This window comes from Saimiri boliviensis, chromosome 13, assembly GCF_048565385.1.
Source record: "Saimiri boliviensis isolate mSaiBol1 chromosome 13, mSaiBol1.pri, whole genome shotgun sequence".
Lineage (NCBI taxonomy): Eukaryota > Metazoa > Chordata > Mammalia > Primates > Cebidae > Saimiri > Saimiri boliviensis.
Genome location: NC_133461.1, coordinates 69,290,038 through 69,308,168, shown reverse-complemented (window position 1 = coordinate 69,308,168; position 18,131 = coordinate 69,290,038). Strand labels below are relative to the sequence as shown.

At 38.5% G+C, this 18,131-nt stretch overlaps 1 protein-coding gene and 1 pseudogene across 4 annotated transcripts in view; one reads left to right on the top strand and one right to left on the bottom strand.

Annotated features, from left to right (window-relative positions):
• SPIRE1 (spire type actin nucleation factor 1) overlaps positions 1 to 18,131 on the top strand; it is a 218,219-nt gene that overhangs the window by 57,109 nt on the left and 142,979 nt on the right. The window contains exon 1 of one of the 4 annotated variants that reach the window (XM_074383785.1): positions 16,382 to 18,064. The exons of the other annotated variants lie outside the window; for them this stretch is intronic. Coding sequence (XP_074239886.1) covers positions 18,062 to 18,064 — 3 coding nt within the window. The 5' untranslated portion in view covers positions 16,382 to 18,061. Of the gene's footprint in view, positions 1 to 16,381; positions 18,065 to 18,131 lie in introns of those variants that run through there. 4 annotated transcript variants of the gene reach the window in all.
• On the bottom strand, positions 10,470 to 12,215 carry LOC120361628 (elongation factor 1-alpha 1 pseudogene; annotated as a pseudogene).

Here is an 18,131-nt window from a genome sequence, read left to right as displayed (position 1 = left end):
CTTGTGGTAGACAAGCTGCACTTACAGTTTTCTTTTAATAGCACTTGGTCCTATCAAAAGTTCTGTAATCTCCTTAGGATTGTTTATACAGTTGACCCTGAACAACACGGGGTTAGCATCGCTGACCCTCCTGTGCAGTCAAAAATCTGAGTATAACATTTGACTCCCTCAAACTTAAGTTTTGATTGGAAGCCTTACTGGTAACATAAACAGTTAACACATATTTTATATGTTTTATATCCTGTATTATTATTATTATTGTTGACAGGGTCTGGCTCTGTTGCCCAGGCTGGATGGAGTACAGTGGTGCAATCATACCTCACTGCAGCCTCGACTTCCTGGGCTCAGATGAGCTGCCCACCTCAACTTCCCAAGTAGCTGGGACTATAGGTACCCACCACCCTGCCCAGCGAATTTTCGTTTCTTTGTTTTGTGTTGGTAGAGACAGGGTCTCACTCTTTTGCCCAGACAGGTCTTGAATTCCTGGGCTCAAGCAGATATCCCTCATCAGCCTCCCAAAGTGCTGGGATTGCAGGTGTGAGCCACCACACCTGGACCTGTATTTTAAAGTAAGCTAGAGGAAAAAAAAAAGAAACTCAGCCAGGCACGGTGGCTTATGCCTGTAATCCCAGCACTTTGGGAGACTGAGGTGGGCGGATCACAAGGTCAGGAGTTCAAGACCAGCCTGGCAAATATGGTGAAACCTTGTCTCTACTAAAAATACAAAAATTAGCCGGGCATGGTAACGGGCACCTGTAATCCCAGCTTCTTGGGAGGCTGAGGCAGGACCCATTTACTCAGGAGCCTGAGGCAGGAGAATCACTTAAACCCAGAAGGCAGAGGTTGCAGTGAACTGAGATCATGCCACTACACTCCAGTCTGAGTGACAGAGCAAGACTCCATCTCAAATATATATACTGTGTGTGTATATATTTGCTATTCATTAAGTGGAGATTGATCATCATCATGGTCTTCATCCTCATCTTCATGTTGGATAGTCTGAGGAAGAAGAGGGACTGGTCTTTTTTGCTCAGGGGTGTCAGTGGCTGAAGAGGTAGAGGAGGTAGAAGGGGAGGCAGGAGAGACAGGCAGAACAGTCAGTGTAGTGTTTATTGAAAACAAAACACGTGTATAAGTGGACCCATGCAGTAGAGACCCGTGTTGTTCAGGGTTCAACCATAGTAGTTTTTATAATAAGAGGGAAAGGTTAAAAAATAAAGATAAGCAAAAGCAAAAGAAAAATCACTTGCAACCCCATTCCCCAACAATAATAGCTATTGTTAGCATTTTATATTCTTAAATCTTTTTTTCTTATAGACATGTGTGTGGTTTTCCTAAGAATTATATCACCTGTGAACATAGTGGTTTGTAACTTAATTTTTCACCTACCTAGCTTAGTGTAATAAGAGATGCTCAATGAATACTTGTTTTAACGAAAATTTCCCATGCTATCAAATATATTTCAACATCATTTTTAATGACTGCTTAATATTCTATTGTATGAACATTATTATTTAACTGATCTCCCATTGCTTAATAGGCTGTTTATTTATTAATTTAATATAGTTAGTTTGATCACACATATCTCCGGTTCATCCCTTTGATCTCCCAGTCTTTACTTTCGTGTTATTGATCCATATTTAAAGCTTTGAAAGCTTCATATTCTCTTTAAGTTTTAGGTATTTGCAGTACTGTTCCTTTTGCCTGTAACACATTTTTTGCTTTGCCTAGCTAATACACGTTTGTTAAAGCCTAGGCTTATTTTTTCTTCTTGGATCGTCTCCCAGACGATATTAGTCGTCCTTCTAATGTGCTTCATAGGTAGCATTTTATGCCAATTCCTAGGGAAAAACTTATTCTGCTTTATTGTAATTGCATGCTTTCTTAAGTGTATCTCCTACTAAACCATAAAATCCTTCAGGAGAGGATCTATGTCTTGTTTCTGTTGTCTTTCCCAGCCCTGTGCAGTAGCAGGAATTTAGTAAATATTCTTTCAAATAAATAGGCGAATGCATGAAATATTTCCTGGTCTTCAGCGTGGATCATTAAATGGTGATCTTTAACAGTCTCATCTTTTAATAACAACAACCTTTATTTGTAAAGTGCTTTATAGAACATGAAATGTTTAAAAATTATTATTTCATATTGGCAAGGAAACTAATTCTTAGTAAATGTATTCTGTGTTATCAAGTAAATTGTTCTGCTATTTAAATTCTTTAATACATTGTTCTTTATTGATAGTTAAGTGATAATGTTAGTAATTCTCCTATTTGTATGGTCTTAAATTTTTGAGTAAAGACACTTAATAGGTTATATTTTTTATTTATATTTTAAGCTTCTCTTAAGCAATAATTAGGCATCAAGTCTGGTGAGGGTTTTGTAACCATAGTTTAAACCAATTTAAAACCATAGTACAAAGCTAAAAGCTTTTATTTTTATTTTGTAACAAGAATAGTAACCTGCAACAAATAGGGACCAGAAAGCCTAACAGTAACATTACCAGATGTCCCCAAACTATGGCACGTGGGCCGCATACGGCCCCCTGAGGCCATTTATCTGGCCCCCCGCCGCACTTCAGGAAGGGGCCCCTCTTTCATTGGTGGTCAGTGAGAGGAGCACAGTATGTGGCAGCCCTCCAATGGTCTGAGGGATAGTGAACTGGCTCCCTGTGTAGAAAGTTTGGGGACGCCTGCATTAGACAGTAAAACCACTTAGGTGGGTGTGGTGGCATGCGCTTCTAGTCCCAGCCACTGGGGAGACTGAGGTGGAAGAATTGTTTGAGGCCAGGAGTTCAAGGCCATCCTGGGCAAGATAGTGAGATTCTGTCTCTAAAAAAGAAAGGAAAAAAAACCCACTGGATTAGGCTTAGAAGAAAGAAGTTAATACTCCACAGCTCTTTATATTGTCACTAAGTGGCAACTATCCTTTCTTTTCCTTGGACATGGTACACATGAGGGTGGAGGTGGGTAGTTGTCTCAGTCACCTAAGGAGCTTTTTCAGATGCTTCACCGTCTTCCTAACTCTGCAGTTATTGCCATTGTGTTGATATTGAATGATGATCAGTTATATTAAGATGGAGACAGGCTTTGCGAGAAGATTACCTGGAACTCGTTAACCTGAAAGGCCAGTAGTGACACAGTGGATGGGGAGTCTGCAGACCAGGGCTGTAGTTTACCGTGGATGAGCTGTGTGAATTCAAACAGGTTGCTTAGCCTCTCTTCACCTTCACCTTCCTTCACTTCCTTTTTATAAAACAAAGGGATTGGATTTGATGATCTGTAAACTCACATTTGTATGTCTTCTGATTTCTTTGATGCACAAACACACGAAAAGAATCTTGCTTTTGAAAGATGAAATGAAAACTGTGATTATAACTGTCTAAAATGTGATTATGTTTGATTAGTTTAACAGATATTAATATTATCATACACTTTAAAAGCCCTTCAAATGAGTCTTCAGCTAAGTAAAATACTGACAATTTCTTTATTATCTCAGAAAAAAGAAAATCCCGGTGAACTCTTTTTTTCTTCTTGAGACTCAGACTCGCAAATCCAGGACAGTGATCTCATCTGGTTTCATTATTTTAAATCTCATCTCTGTGCTGATGACTTACAACTCAATATCTCCCCTGAATTATATCGTTCCTCTGAAATTGACTACTAACATACTGGTCCACCAGGATATCAATGGAATATCTCAAAGTTAAAGTTAATTCCTGATTTTCCCCCCTAAACCTATTCTTGATGTTTTCTCTATCTGACCAAGACAGAAACCTTGGAGTTTGCCTTTAATTCTTAATACCTAACAATGTATTAGCAAATGCTTTTGATTTTGCTGTGAAACTGTAGCTGGAAACTGCCCATTTCTCATCAGCACTCCTTCCTCCTGCCCTTCTTCCTCTAGAGCCTATTCTGAGTCAGGAGCCAGAGACATTTTTGTCATGTCATATCATGTCATGTGTCACTCCTCTACTAACCTGCAGTGGCTCCCTCTCTTCAGTGTAAAAGTCACAGCCCTTACAGTGGTCAGTAAGGCCCTGTGTGACCTGGTACTCCATTACTTCTCATTTCATGCTCTCTCTCTCATCATTTCCTTCAGACACACTGGCTGCCTTGCTGTTTTCGTAACACTCCAGGCACACTCCCTTCTTAGGGCCATTGCACTGGCAGTTCCTTCCGCCTGAAACTCTATTTCCCGATAGTCATATACTTAGCCTCTCACCTCCTTCCATTCTGCTCCTGTGTAACCCTCTGATGTGAAGGCTACATTAAACTAACTGTCCTATTTAAAACTGCACACTACCACCACAGCCACTTCTGTACTTTACATGTTATTTTCTTCTATAGCATTTAGTACTGTAATTTGTTTATTAATCTTGTTTATTGCCTCTCTCCCTTTTCTAGAATGTGTGCTTTGGAGGTCAGAGGCTTTCTCATCTGTAAAAATAGTGAAGATAAAATGATAATAAATGACTGTATATTCTTTATAGATATTATTTTGGCTAAGTACTACCTCAGTGAATTTGTGTTAAGGCCAAAGAAATAGTGACAGTTACATAATCCATTTTATAAACCATGCACAGTAACATATGCATGTGGGAAGTCCTGGACTCAAGAAAAGGTGCCTCTCTTCCTGCCCAGGAGCCTGTAGCTCTCCTGCCCCAATTTGAGAGTGGGTTCCTAGGGGTCTTCATGCCTGTGTCTTCTCACTGCTGCTCTTCACATTTAGCCCTTGAGGCCTCCACAGTGCTGATGCTGCCCTTCTGCTGCTTGGGGCTCAGAGGTTATAAGGTGGACAATAGGCTCAGGGACTCTTTTATACTCTGTTTTCAATTTAAATAGTCAGTGGTGGCCTAATAATGGAATATCTTACAACTTTCTCTCTTTTTTTCCCCTTTGAGCTTTCTTCTTTAGGCTGGAAAAATTTTCCTATGGGAAAAATTAATCTATAGTTTTCAGATTGCATTGAAAGGGAACTTAGGGACACAACTCATTCAGAAACTAGGAGATGCGGGCAGGTGTGGTGGCTTGTACCTGTAATCCCAGCACTTTGAGAGGCTGAGGCAGGCAGATCACCTGAGGTCAGGAGTTTAAGACCAGCCTGGCCAACATAGTGAAACCCCGTCTTTACTGAAAATACAAAAAAAAAAAAAAAAAAAAAATTAACTGGGTGTGGTGGTGCATACTTGTAATCTCAGATACTTGGGAGGCTGAGGCAGGAAATTCACTTGAACTCCGGAGGCAGAGGTTGCAGTGAGCTGAGACTGTGCCGGGGGCATTCTAGCCGGGGCGACAAGAATGAAACTCCCATCTCAAAAAAAAAAAAAGAACTTAGGAGTTGCATTTTAGGATGGCTTTTCAGTTACTGCATAGGAAAAATGTTACTAGAAGAGACAAGATTAAAATATCCTTGTATCCCAGCTAGTTCTGAAAATATATTTATTATGTATTAAAGCCTTTAAAATTTGCAAACTTCTGTTATCAATATAAATTTGTTTTATAAAAATAAAGTTTTTATGAACAGACAGTGGATATCATTGTTACATTAAACTATGCTGTAGCAAAGAATAAATTAATCCTTAAAAACATTTGTTCCCTGCTACCCTGTTTTGACATAGAATGAGTAATGAAGCAGTGGCTGTCATTGAATTAGAACCAGAAGGAACTGGCAGTTGAACGTTAGCTAGCATCTGTCCTTGCCCCAGTTCTTCTCAGGTTGGGCTTTTTTGTTTGTTTTTTCAGCTCGGCACAGATTTTTTTAGAAATGATGAAATGTAAACCACTCAGAACAGGCTAGTTCTACCTAAGAGCACCTGCTACTGAGGGAAAACATTTTATGTATCCTGGCAATTTTTGTGCCTTTTCTTTCCTGTTGATACTTGTGTGTTTGAGGAAAGGTCATAGAAAGAGTATGCCTGCTTTTTCCACTGGACACCCTGGCAGGGTGGGCGGCCTTCAGACCGCCTCCCTTGGTACCTGGGTGGTGGTCCAGGGTCAAGATCTCCTTCTTCACTTGCTTTTTCTGTCTTTAGCTCTGTTGCCTTTTGGTTTGTATGAATGGTGCTTTATATGGTCAAGTTCATGGGCTGTGGAGGAAGGCCTGGGTTTGATCTGCTGCTTAACTGGTCTCTAGTTACTTTACTTAATCTTAGTTTCTTCATCTCTGAAATTGGGGAGAGAGGTGTTAATATGCATAATACCTATTTATTAGTATTGTATGAGAAATAATTCACATTAATAAATAATATGTGCACAGGACCTTGTACATAGAAGCTCAATAGATGTCAGCTGTTATGCAAATTACCTTTAAGCTGTATCTAAAAATTCTTTCTATCTGTATATATATCTATATAAATAACTACCTATGACCTCTCCTAGGTTCTGAGAATACAAGAGTGACCAAAACAGACATGTCTCTGACCACACAGAATCCAAGTGGGAAAGATGTTTGTGCCTTGAGACTTGTTAATTATTGGAAGAAAACTTCTGACTAGAAAAGTGGGAAAAGAAATTAAAATTGAAGGAGGGGTAAGGTTTTAAATTAAAGGCTTAATAAAAAAAAACACCCTGAAGTTAAAAAAAAGATTTAGGAAAATCTGTGTAGTTTTCCAGAGTTTTTAATAGAAGCTGACATATTTGCCCGTAGGACAATTAGTAGGTCACCACTAGCAATGTAAGAAAGGGAGTAGAAAGAAATAAGGTCTGTGAAGTAGACTGGAGCAAGTCCATGGAGGTTTTTTTTTTTTTAAGTGAGACAAGGAGTGCAATTGTGAACTGGAAAGTGAAGTCAGTAATTTTCCAGTACAGAAGTTATAACCTTTGGTGGCAGAACCAGAATTTAGCAACTAGTTTTGAAAGAAACAATATTTGGTTTAAAAAATGTAAACCCCTACTATTTAAACATGTAATGATAATCATATTTATATTTTGGCAGCCTATTTAATATCAGTAAGTAACATGTGAAAGCTACTATTAATTGTAAGTAGTACATTTTTATACTGCAATAAGATTTACTATAGTGAATAGATTACACTGATATATTTACCTGGAAAAATCCTAATGCAGTTTTTTTTAACCTAATCTACTTTAAAAAAAATTAAAATTAGGCAATTTAGGAACAACTGAGTATCAACTGATGAATGGATGAATAAAATGTGATGTATCCATACAGTAGAATATTATTTGACAATAAAAAGATACAAAGTACTGATAGGTGTTTCAGCATGCTAAGTTGTAGAAGCCATTCACAAAAGACTACGTATTATATGATTCCATTATATGACATGCCCAGAACAGGTAAATCTATAGAATTAGAAAGTAGATTAGTGGTTGCCTAGGGCTGAGGGGAGGGAGTAGGGTTGGAGAAAAATGGGGAATGACTGCTAATGGGTATGGGGTTTCTTTTGGGATGATGAAAATGTTCTAAAATTAATTGTGATCATGAATGTACAACTCTGAATATATTAAAAAGTATTAAAATAAGTACTTTAGGTGCACTGTATAGTGATTGTATCTTAAGAAATCTCTTGAATTTTTATTAAGCAATTTGAAAGAATTAATAATTTCAGAAACATGAGGGGTAGAATATATCCTTTACGTTGAAATCTGTTCTCTCTAATGCCTAAATCAGTTGGTAGGAAAAATCAGTGTAGTTGTTAGACCAGTAGTTCTCAGTATGTGTCACTTATGGAGTTGTTAAAAATGTGGAATGCTAGATCCTCCCTCTGTGGTTTCTAATTCAGCAGGCCTGTGAAGCAGCTTGGGACTCTGATTTCTAATGGGCACCTTGATGAATCAGTTGTTTTTTTAAAAAAAATTAAGAACCTCTCTGGGTTCTCTTAGAAAACGCTCCTGGGTCAGTTGATCCAGCCTTTATTTTCATTCTCTTGCTCTGGCCACCTTATCAGTGCTAAAATATATATTTAGCAATGTATTTAGAGTTCAGAATTACATTAGAATCACTCTAGCATTGTCTTATTATAGAGCAGGCAGCTGAAGCTGGATAGGTTAAGTTTTATTCTTGAGCCTCAAAACCAGTAATTTAGGGAACTGGAATCCACATTTAAGTCAGCTTGTGCCCAGTCCAGTACTCTTTCCACTTTATCACACCATCAGAATTTTATTCTGTATGTAATGATCCCTTACCACTCGACCTCCACAGGTATATGTGCCACCTACTTTTTAGTTGCTCTACCTGTTGATTGGCTATGTGACTTTGAGCAAATTAACTTCTTCATGCTTCAGTTTTTTGATCAGAAGGAAACAGAGTAAGAATAATACCTACTTCACAGAATTATTGCAAGGATTTACAATAACATACAGGTAAAATGCTTGGCACTGTCCCTGTCCTATAGTACATGCTCAGTGAATGTCAGCTTATTTCTAGTAATAGACTGTTTCAGATACTTGCTTTCTTTAAATGTCTAGAGTCATGAAATATTTTTAAAAGGATAGTTAAAATAAGTGTTTGCTCAAAAAATCTATATTATAATTTTCCTGCAGCGGCTCAGGAGGCAAATTTAGAGCAATGATTTTCAAATTTGTTCAGAGCTTAGTGCTACCATGTTTGATTTTCCAGACACATGATAATCTGTCTTACAAATGAGAAACAATTTTACTAGTAGAGATGACTTTATTGGATTTGTATAATATAAATTTACTCTAAGCATACACATCTATTAAAAAAGCTGTAGAAGTAACCCTAAAAAGCTTATTAATTGATGTTATTTCTAATTTGCATATTGTTAGTTTCATCATTTGCCAGTAAAAGTATAGCAGGTGCCATGACTGAGAGAATATTTAGAGAGAATTGTCTCATTAATTCAAGTATTTCTGTGACTTGAGAAAAGTTACTGTTCTTAGGTCTTAGTTGTCTGATGCTTCATTCCAGCCTATGGATTACCAAGGTAACCTGCCAACTTGGTTTGAGAAGCATTGTTTTATGGGCAAAGAAATGAATATAGAGATGGGTCAAACCAAACTATTTATGAAAATAACAGTTTTAGGCTTATTATTTTAGGATTATGATGGCAAAGTAACTCAGTTGCAAAATGTGATTTTTACATTTTTTGTAATTTAAAATGTATGAAAGAGGCCAGATATGGTGGCTCATGCCTATAATCCCAGCACTTAGGGAGGCAGAGGTGGGAGGATTGCCTGAGGCTAGGAGTTTGAGGCCAGCCTAGGCAACATAATAAGACCCTGTCTTTATTTTAAAAAATTTTAAAATTAGCCAGGCATGATCACACATACCTGTAGTCACAGCTACTTGGGAGACTGACATGGGAGGATCACTTGAGCCCAGGAGTCTGAGGTTACAGTGAGCTATGATTGTGCCACTGCACTCCAGCCTGGGTGACAGAGCAAGACCCTGTCTTTAAATAAATACATAAATAAATTAAATAAATACAAAACAAATGTATGAAAGTAATATAGAAACAAATTTACACAATATAAAAACAAAATGTTTGCCCAGCTCTTCTGGTCTCACTTGCCAGAGGTAACTGTTAACAATTTGTATATTCCAGAAAAATATATATGTTTATAGGTTATTTACATATTTTATTTTTATATAAACATTTTCATGCATGGTTTACTTAGCATTTTGCAGCGTACCTTTTTAACCCTAATACATATTGAGCATCTTTTTACATATTAGTACACATAGAGCTACCTCATTGTGTTTAATAGCATACTGACATTTTTTAAAGGTAACAGTTTGCTAGGCACTGTTTTAAGCACTTTCCGTATATCATTTAATTTTCACAAGAACCTTAAAAGCAGGTACAGTTATTATCCCTATTATATAGACACACTAACAGCTAGAGAGAGAGAAACTTTCTCAAAATCACACAGCATGTGAGTACTAGAGCCTAGAAGTGACTTCAGGCAGCTGATTTCAGAGACTGCCTTGTTAATCAAAACATGACATTGTGACATCTCTTAAATTATTGCCACTGTTGAAAGCTTTTCATCTGGTGGGATCCTACCTATCCATTTCTCAGCCCTTTCTATCATGAAGTTTTTTGGTTTTCTAATTAAAAATAATGCTTAACTTTTGAAGGATGAAAAGTAATAATCCTGTATGTCACACAAAAGTATGTGTGTACGTGTAAAGTGTTCCATTTGTCTTGTTCATATTATTCAGACAGTCTTCAGGTGTTTTTTTTTTTGTCTGATTTATAAGTTTTTTTGGGAGGAGGTGTTGTTTTTATAAAAATGTTTATTTTTAATTTAGAGACAGGGCCTTACTATGTTGCCCAGACTGGACTCAAACACCTAGGCTTAGGTGATCTTCCCATCGCAACCACCATCTACTCGGTGGCTGAGATGGGAAGGACTACAAGTGCATGCCACTATGTCTGGCTACTTTGCCGGGGGGAGATGTTCATAATTTTCCTATTGTGACTATGGATTTATTATTTTCACCTTGTAATTCTGAGAGCCAGTTTTAGGTAAACTTTTTTTTTTTTTTTCTCATTAAACTTTTTTAATGGGTCTCAAAATTCTGTGACAAATTTTTGGTCAAGTTGTTTCCATTAAAAAGTACTGATTTTAAAAACTAATAACTTAAAACTGCCACAAGCAAAAAAGAAAACCAAAGTGGTCCACAAAACATTCTCCTTTCCTTCTGAAGGTTTTACGATGCATTGTTATCATTAACCAGTCTTTTACTACTAAACTTAAATGGCCAATTGAAAGAAACAGTTCTGAGACCGTTCTTCCTCCACCACTGATTAAGACTGAGGTGGCAGGTATTAGGGATAATATTCATTTAGCCTTCTGAGCTTTCTGGGCAGACTTGGTGACCTTGCCAGCTCCAGCAGCCTTCTTTCTTGTCTACTGCTTTGATGACACCCACGGCAACTGTCTGTCTCATATCAAGAATAGCAAAGCGACTGAGTTGTGGATAGTCTGAGAAGCTCTCAACACACATGGGCGTGCCAGGAACCATATCAACAATGGCAGCATCACCAGACTTCAAGAATTTAGGGCCATCTTCCAGATTTTTACCAGAACGGCGATCAATCTTTTCCTTCAGCTCAGCAAACTTGCAGGCAATGTGAGCTGTGTGGCAATCCAGTACAGGGGCATAGCCAGCACTGATTTGGCCTGGATGGTTCAGGATAATCACCTTAGCAGTGAAGCCAGCTGCTTCCATTGGTGGGTCATTCTTGCTGTCACCAGCAACGTTGCCACGACGAACATCCTTGACAGACAAATTCTTGACATTGAAGCCCACATTGTCCCCAGGAAGAGCTTCACTCAAAGCTTCATGGTGCATTTCAACAGATTTCACTTCAGTTGTAACGTTGACTGGAGCAAAGGTGACCACCATACCAGGTTTGAGAACACCAGTCTCCACTCGGCCAACAGGAACAGTACCAATACCACCAATTTTATAGACATCCTGGAGAGGCAGGCGCAAGGGCTTATCAGTTGGACGAGTTAGTGGTAGGATGCAGTCAAGTGCCTCAAGCAGTGTGGTCCCACTGGCATTGCCATCCTTACGGGTGACTTTCCAACCCTTGAACCAAGGCATGTTAGCACTTGGCTCCAGCATGTTGTCACCATTCCAACCAGAAATTGGCACAAATGCTACTGTGTCGGGGTTGTAGCCAATTTTCTTAATATAAGTGCTGACTTCCTTAACGATTTCCTCATATCTCTTCTGGCTGTAGGGTGGCTCAGTGGAATCCATTTTGTTAACACTAACAATAAGTTGTTTCACAGCTAGTGTGTAAGCCAGGAGGGCATGCTCTCGGGTCTGCCCGTTCTTGGAGATACCAGCTTCAAATTCACCAACACCAGCAGCGACAATCAGGACAGCACAGTCAGCCTGAGATGTCCCTGTAATCATGTTTTTGATGAAGTCTCTGTGTCCTGGGGCGTCAATGATAGTCACGTAGTACTTGCTGGTCTCGAATTTCCACAAGGAGATATCAATGGTGATACCACGTTCACTCTCGGCTTTCAGTTTATCCAAGACCCAGGCATACTTGAAGGAGCCCTTTCCCATCTCAGCAGCCTCCTTTTCAGATTTTTCAATGGTTCTTTTGTCAATGCCCCCGCATTTGTAGATTAGATGGCCAGTAGTGGTCAACTTGCCGGAATCTACATGTCCAATGACGACAATGTTGATATGAGTCTTTTCCTTTCCCATTTTGGCTTTTAGGGGTAGTTTTCACGACACCTATGTTCTGGCGGCAAACCTGTTGCGAAAAAAGCAGGTAAACTTTTCAAGTCTACCTTTTGAAGCTATATTATTTGGTACAGGCAAGTTCAGAATCGTTATTTTTTGAAGTACTTCTTTTGGTTCTTTTAAATACCGTTTTTCCTAAATTCATTTTTTTTCTTTTTTTCTTTTTGAGATGTTTTGCTCTGTCACCCAGGCTGCAGTGCGGTCGTTCAATCTCTGCTTACTGCAACCTTTGCTCTCCAACTAGGTTCAAGCGATTCTCCTGTCTCAGCCTCCCAAGTAGCTGGGAGTACAGGTGTGCACCATCATGCTGGCTAATTTTTGCATTTTTAGTAGAGACAGGGTTTCACCATGTTGGCCAGGTTGGTCGCAAACTCCTGAGCTCAAGTGATCCATCCACCTCAGCCTCCCAAAGTGCTGGGATTACAGGCATGAGCACCATACCTGGCCCATTTTTCTTTTAAATTTTTCTTCTGATTTGTTTTTTCCTGGCATGTATTATATATTTCCATCCTTTTATATTAACTTTCTATATCTTGCTTTAAGTGTATTTTTAATGAACAGTATGTTACTTGATTATCTCTTATCTCATTTGAGAGTCTCTTTTAATAAGCAAGTTTTACTTGTTTATTTTGTTTTGTTTCTTTTTTTTTTTTTGGAGACAGAGTCTCTCTCTGTCACCTAAGTTGGAGTGCAGTGGCATCATGGCTTACTGCAGCTCCCAACCCTGGGGGGGGGTTGGGCTCATGTGATCCTCCCAAGTAGCTGGGACTACAGGTATGTACCACCATGCCCAGCTCACTTTTTTTTTTGTATTTTGTAGAGATGAGGTTTTGCCATTTTGCTTAGGCTGGTCTTGAACTCCTGGGCTCAAGCAATCCACTTACCTCAGCCTCCCAAAAGTGCTAGCATTACAGGCGTGAGCTATCTGGCCTGGCCTTTTTTTTTTTTTTCTTTTTTCTTTCCTTCTTTAAATGTAAGAGATGTCCTCTATTACCTATGCTGGCCTTGAACTCCTGGGCTTAAGCAATCCTCCTGCCTTCATCTCTCAAAGTGGTGGGATTACAGGCATGAGCCACCGAGCCTGGCCCCTATTTACATTTGTTATGATTTCTGATATATTTGGACTAATTTCTGTCATCTTTTCATGCTGTCTTTCATGTTTCATCTAAGATTTTTGCCCCCTCTTTCCCTTGCTTTCTTTAAAAGTCACATGTCAGTGTCAAGCATGCATTCTTTCATGGAAATATTCCATTGAATTAATAAAGCTGATATCCATCTTTAGGAGTTGCACTCTCCAGTTTGCCACAGTCCCCACTGGGCTGTTTCCTGTATCTGTCTGATCTCTGTACTAAGTTCCATGACAGTAGAGTCCAGACTGTCTGTTTCCTTTACCAGTACACTCCCAGCATCAGGCACAGTACTTTCAGGTACCCAGTGAACACTTGGATGCTAAGTGCTCAATGAACATTTATTGAATGAATGAAGGGATGGATGAATGAATAGCTGATCACTGGAATCATCTAGAAAGCTTTTAAAAATACTGATACCTGGCCCCTATTCTCTGGAGATTTTGATTTGGTAGGTCTGATATGGAGCCTGGATATACATGTGTTAAGAGACTAACAAAAAATCCCCCCAGATAATCTGATTATCAGAGAGATTTGGAATAATTTAACCTCATGTTTTATGGATTTTTCTACCTTGAGACACACTTACGACTCTTGGTTAATAATTGTGGAGCAAAAAGTAGATAAATAGATCACTGGGTAATCTATTTATCTACTTAATATAGGGCCATGATTCCCCTAAAGCAGGGAAACATACCACAATTTAGCTTTATTTATTTATTTATTTATTGAGACAGAGTCTTGGTCTTGTTGCCCGGGCTGGAATGCAGTGGCAGGATCTCAGCTCACTGCAGTCTCTACCTCCTGTGTTCAAGTGATTCTCCTGCCTCAGCCTCCCGAGTAGCTGGGATTACAGGCATGCACCACCACGCCTGACTAATTTTTGTATTTTTAGTAAAGACGGTGTTTCTCCATGTTGGCCAGGATGGTCTCAAACTCCTGACCTCAGGTGGTCCACCTGCCTCGGCTTCCCAAAGTGCTGGGATTACAGGCATGAACCACCGCACCAGGCCCCATTTTTATTTTTTTCAGTTGGAGATAGCTGGTCATCACCATTTTGGTGACATCAAAGCAGCATATTAAATTTTTTCTTTTTTTCTCACATAATTTCTACATTTTTTTTTCATCTGCTCTACGAGAGACAGTTTTCTGAGCAAGCCTCTGCCTTTTCATTAACCATATAATTGGAAGTAGCCAAAGGGGATTGAAGCATAGAATGATGGGTTGAATTAGAGACCCTGGGCTTTTCCTATTTCCTAAGATACTGATTCTCTTAGTTGACATTTATCATGGTTTACAGTTTATGAAATTGACTGTCATACAGATTCAATTTTGATTTTGGTCTGTATGTTGTACCCATGATGTTTTGTTTGAGTTAAGTCATCTGTCTAGTTAGGAAATTCATTTGCCTTTAAGGAGCAAACTTTGTGGGAATGTGAACCTTTTAGGGTTGCAGACGGTTGTTAATAAAACCTATGATTGAAAAAGTAGTTCATCAAGTTCCTTGCTGTCTGTGTTGTGAAACTAAGCGTTTTAGAACAACAGTCTCTCATAATGCTATTTTTTTTTTTTTTTTTTTTGAATAGAGTCTCCTGTTACCCAGGCTGGAGTGCAGTGGCGCTATCTTGGCTCACTGCAACCTCCGCCTCCTGGGTTCAGGTGATTCTCATGCTTCACCCTTCCGAGTAGCTTGAATTACAGGCCTGTACCACCATGCCCAGATAATTTTTGTATTTTTAATAGAGACAGGGTTTTGCCATGTTGGCCAGGCTGGTCTCAAACTCCTGACCTCAGCTAATCTGCCTATGTTGGCCTCCCAAAGTGCCAGGATTTCAGGCATGAGCCACCTTGCGCCTGGCCTGTCATAATGAATTTTGACTCAGTAGGTATAGTTAAGGAAAAATGTTAGCAGGAATGTTTCAGATTTAATCAGGATAGAGTAAAAATAGTGTGGCTTTTTTACTTTTTAAATTTTAATATTGGTTGTATTTTTTAACCTTTTAGTGCCTTGGTTATCCTGTTTTCAAAATGGAAATTATGCACTGTATAGTATGAAACCTTAATTAATGGTTACTAGTTAAGTGCTGTAAGTAACTTAGATGAAAGTCACTTTAGTTCAAAGTACTATAGTAATAATATTTTAAATAAGCAGTTTGAGAACTTTCTGTGGAAATGACTAACACCGGATTATTGACTTAAACGTCATGATTACTTTGTGCTCTTTTGATGACGTGGGGTATGTTTGTTCCCCTTTTTGGGGATTGCCAGTCTCACCTGTGGAATTCACAAGTCCTTTTCTATCATTACTTGGCTTGGAAACTTAGTATAAGTATTTGCTTACTTTTAGTAGTTCAGTGGCTATTATAGAGTACCTATCATGTGCAAGGCATTATGATGGGAAAAGGCAGACGTAATAATGCATACTCTCCACCCACGGGGATAACTGGAATCTTGTGGCAATTAGCAAAGGGAAGTTTTTTCCCTCAGAAAATAGCTCCATTTTCCTTGCTGTCTGTCTTCTCCAGCTCTAACATGACAATAAAAATGGTATCATCTTAAATTTCCATAGTGTTTTAAATAAAATGTATCAGCTGATGCTTAAAAAAAGACTTGGTCCCTCTGTTTTGTAACATATGAAAGAGAGTTGAAGGTTTTTTTTTCTTTTTTTTTCGAGATAGAGTCTCTCTTGAACTCCTGACCTCATGATCAACCTGCCTCGGCCTCCCAAAGTGCTGAGATTATAGGCGTGAGCCAACGTGCCCGGCCAAGATGGTTGAAGTTTTAAAGCATTAAATAGTGTCTTTATTGCCCTCAGGTCTCTGGGAAATGAAATATATCTCAACTTTCAAGTATTGGCTTTTCTGGGAATCTGTACTCTGTTATCTTTGAAACACGTTCATAGACTCATCTAGTAGGCATTATTTTCCTTTCTCTAAGACCTTTACTGTTCAGTATGTTAGCCACTACCCACATGTATTTTTAAAACTTTGAATTAATTAAAATTAAAAGAATTTTTTTTTTTTTTTTTTTTTTTTTTTTTTTTTTTTTAAGACGGAATCTTGCTCTTTTGCTCAGGCTGGAGGGAAATGGCACAATCTTGCCTCACTGCAACCTCTGCCCCCTAGGTATAAGTAATTCTGCCTCAGCCTCCTGATTAGCTGGTATTACAGGCACCTGCCATCACACCTGGCTAATTTTTGTGTTTTTAGTAGAGATTAGGTTTTGCCATGTTGGCCAGGCTGGTATAGAACTCCTGACCACAGGTGATCCACCCGCCTTGGCCTCCCAAAGTTCTAGGATTACAGGCATGAGCCCCTGGCTTGGCCTAAAAGAAATTTTATTTCAGGTAAATTTCAGGTTGATTTCAGATAAATTTTAGGTGTTCAAGGGACAAATTGTGGCTAGTGGATACAGTATTAGGCAGCACAAATATAGAGCATGTTGCTACCCTAGAAAGTTCTGTTAGATAATGTAGTTCAGAATAAAGCATCCTATTCACTTTCATCTGTATATATTCACTTACATGGGCTCCGCCCATCATATCTGTACTGTAAGCTACAATATTAGACACACCATGCTATGGTTCTAAGCCTTTTTCCATTTCTTAGTATTTTGCAGATTTAAAAAATACTATTTCTTTGCTGGGCACAGTGGCTCACACCTGTAATCTCAGCACTTTGGGAGGCTGAGGCGAGTGAACTGAGGTTGGGAGTTCAAGACCAGCATGACCAACATGGAAAAACCCCATCTCTACTAAAAATACAAAATTAGCCAGGTGTGGTGGCGCATGCCTGTAATCTCAGCTACTCAGGAGGCTGAGGCAGGAGAATTGCTTGAACCCAGGAGGCAGAGGTTGCAGTGAGCCGAGATTGTACTATTGCACTCCAGCCTTGGCAACAAGAGCAAAACTCTATCTCAAAAAGAAAACTATTTCTTAATATAGTGCTTGGATTTTAGTTTCTTGTTCTCTATTATACCATGTCATTCTAGACCCCTAAATTCCCCATGTTATGATACTGTCGTTGAGGACAAAGATTTGCATATAATATTTATATGGTTTTAAAAATATTTATTGAGATACAATTCATGCACTGTACAATTTGCCCATTTAAAGTGTGCAATTCAGTGGATTTTAGTATATTTACAGAGTTGTGAAAACGTTACCATAATCAATTTTTGAACATTTTTTTCTCCCTCAAAGAATTTTTGTACTCATTAGCAGTTACTGCTTATTTCCTCCCAGCGCCCCAGGCTCTAGGTAATTAGTAATCTACTTTCTGTCTCTATATATTTGCCAGTTCTGGACATTTCATATAAATAAAACTAGAATATGTGATCATTTTGACTGGCTTCCTTAGTGTAATGCTTTCAGGGTTCATCCATGTTATAACATGTGTCAGCCTTTTGTTCATACCTTTTTGTGGCTGATAGACCACATTTTGTTTATCCACTCATCAACTAATAGACATTTGGGCCATTACTGTATTTTACAATCTTGTTTTTGTTAAAATTATGTAAAGAGCTTGGGAAATTACCCTGTCATAAGGAAAAATAAGCAGACATGTTTAAGTTTTAATTGAACTTTATTGAAGTAATAAAGGCTTGATATATTTTCTATACTTTCACTACCTAGGTAATATAAATGAAGTAATCAAGTTTATGCTATTGAAGAATAAGTATAAATAAGCCTTTTGTTACAGTTAATATGATCCCTGGAATACTTAGATTTTATTATGGTGAGTATCATTATTGCACATTTCATGTTGGTCACCTGGCTTTTTATTTGGTACAATGGTGGAATAA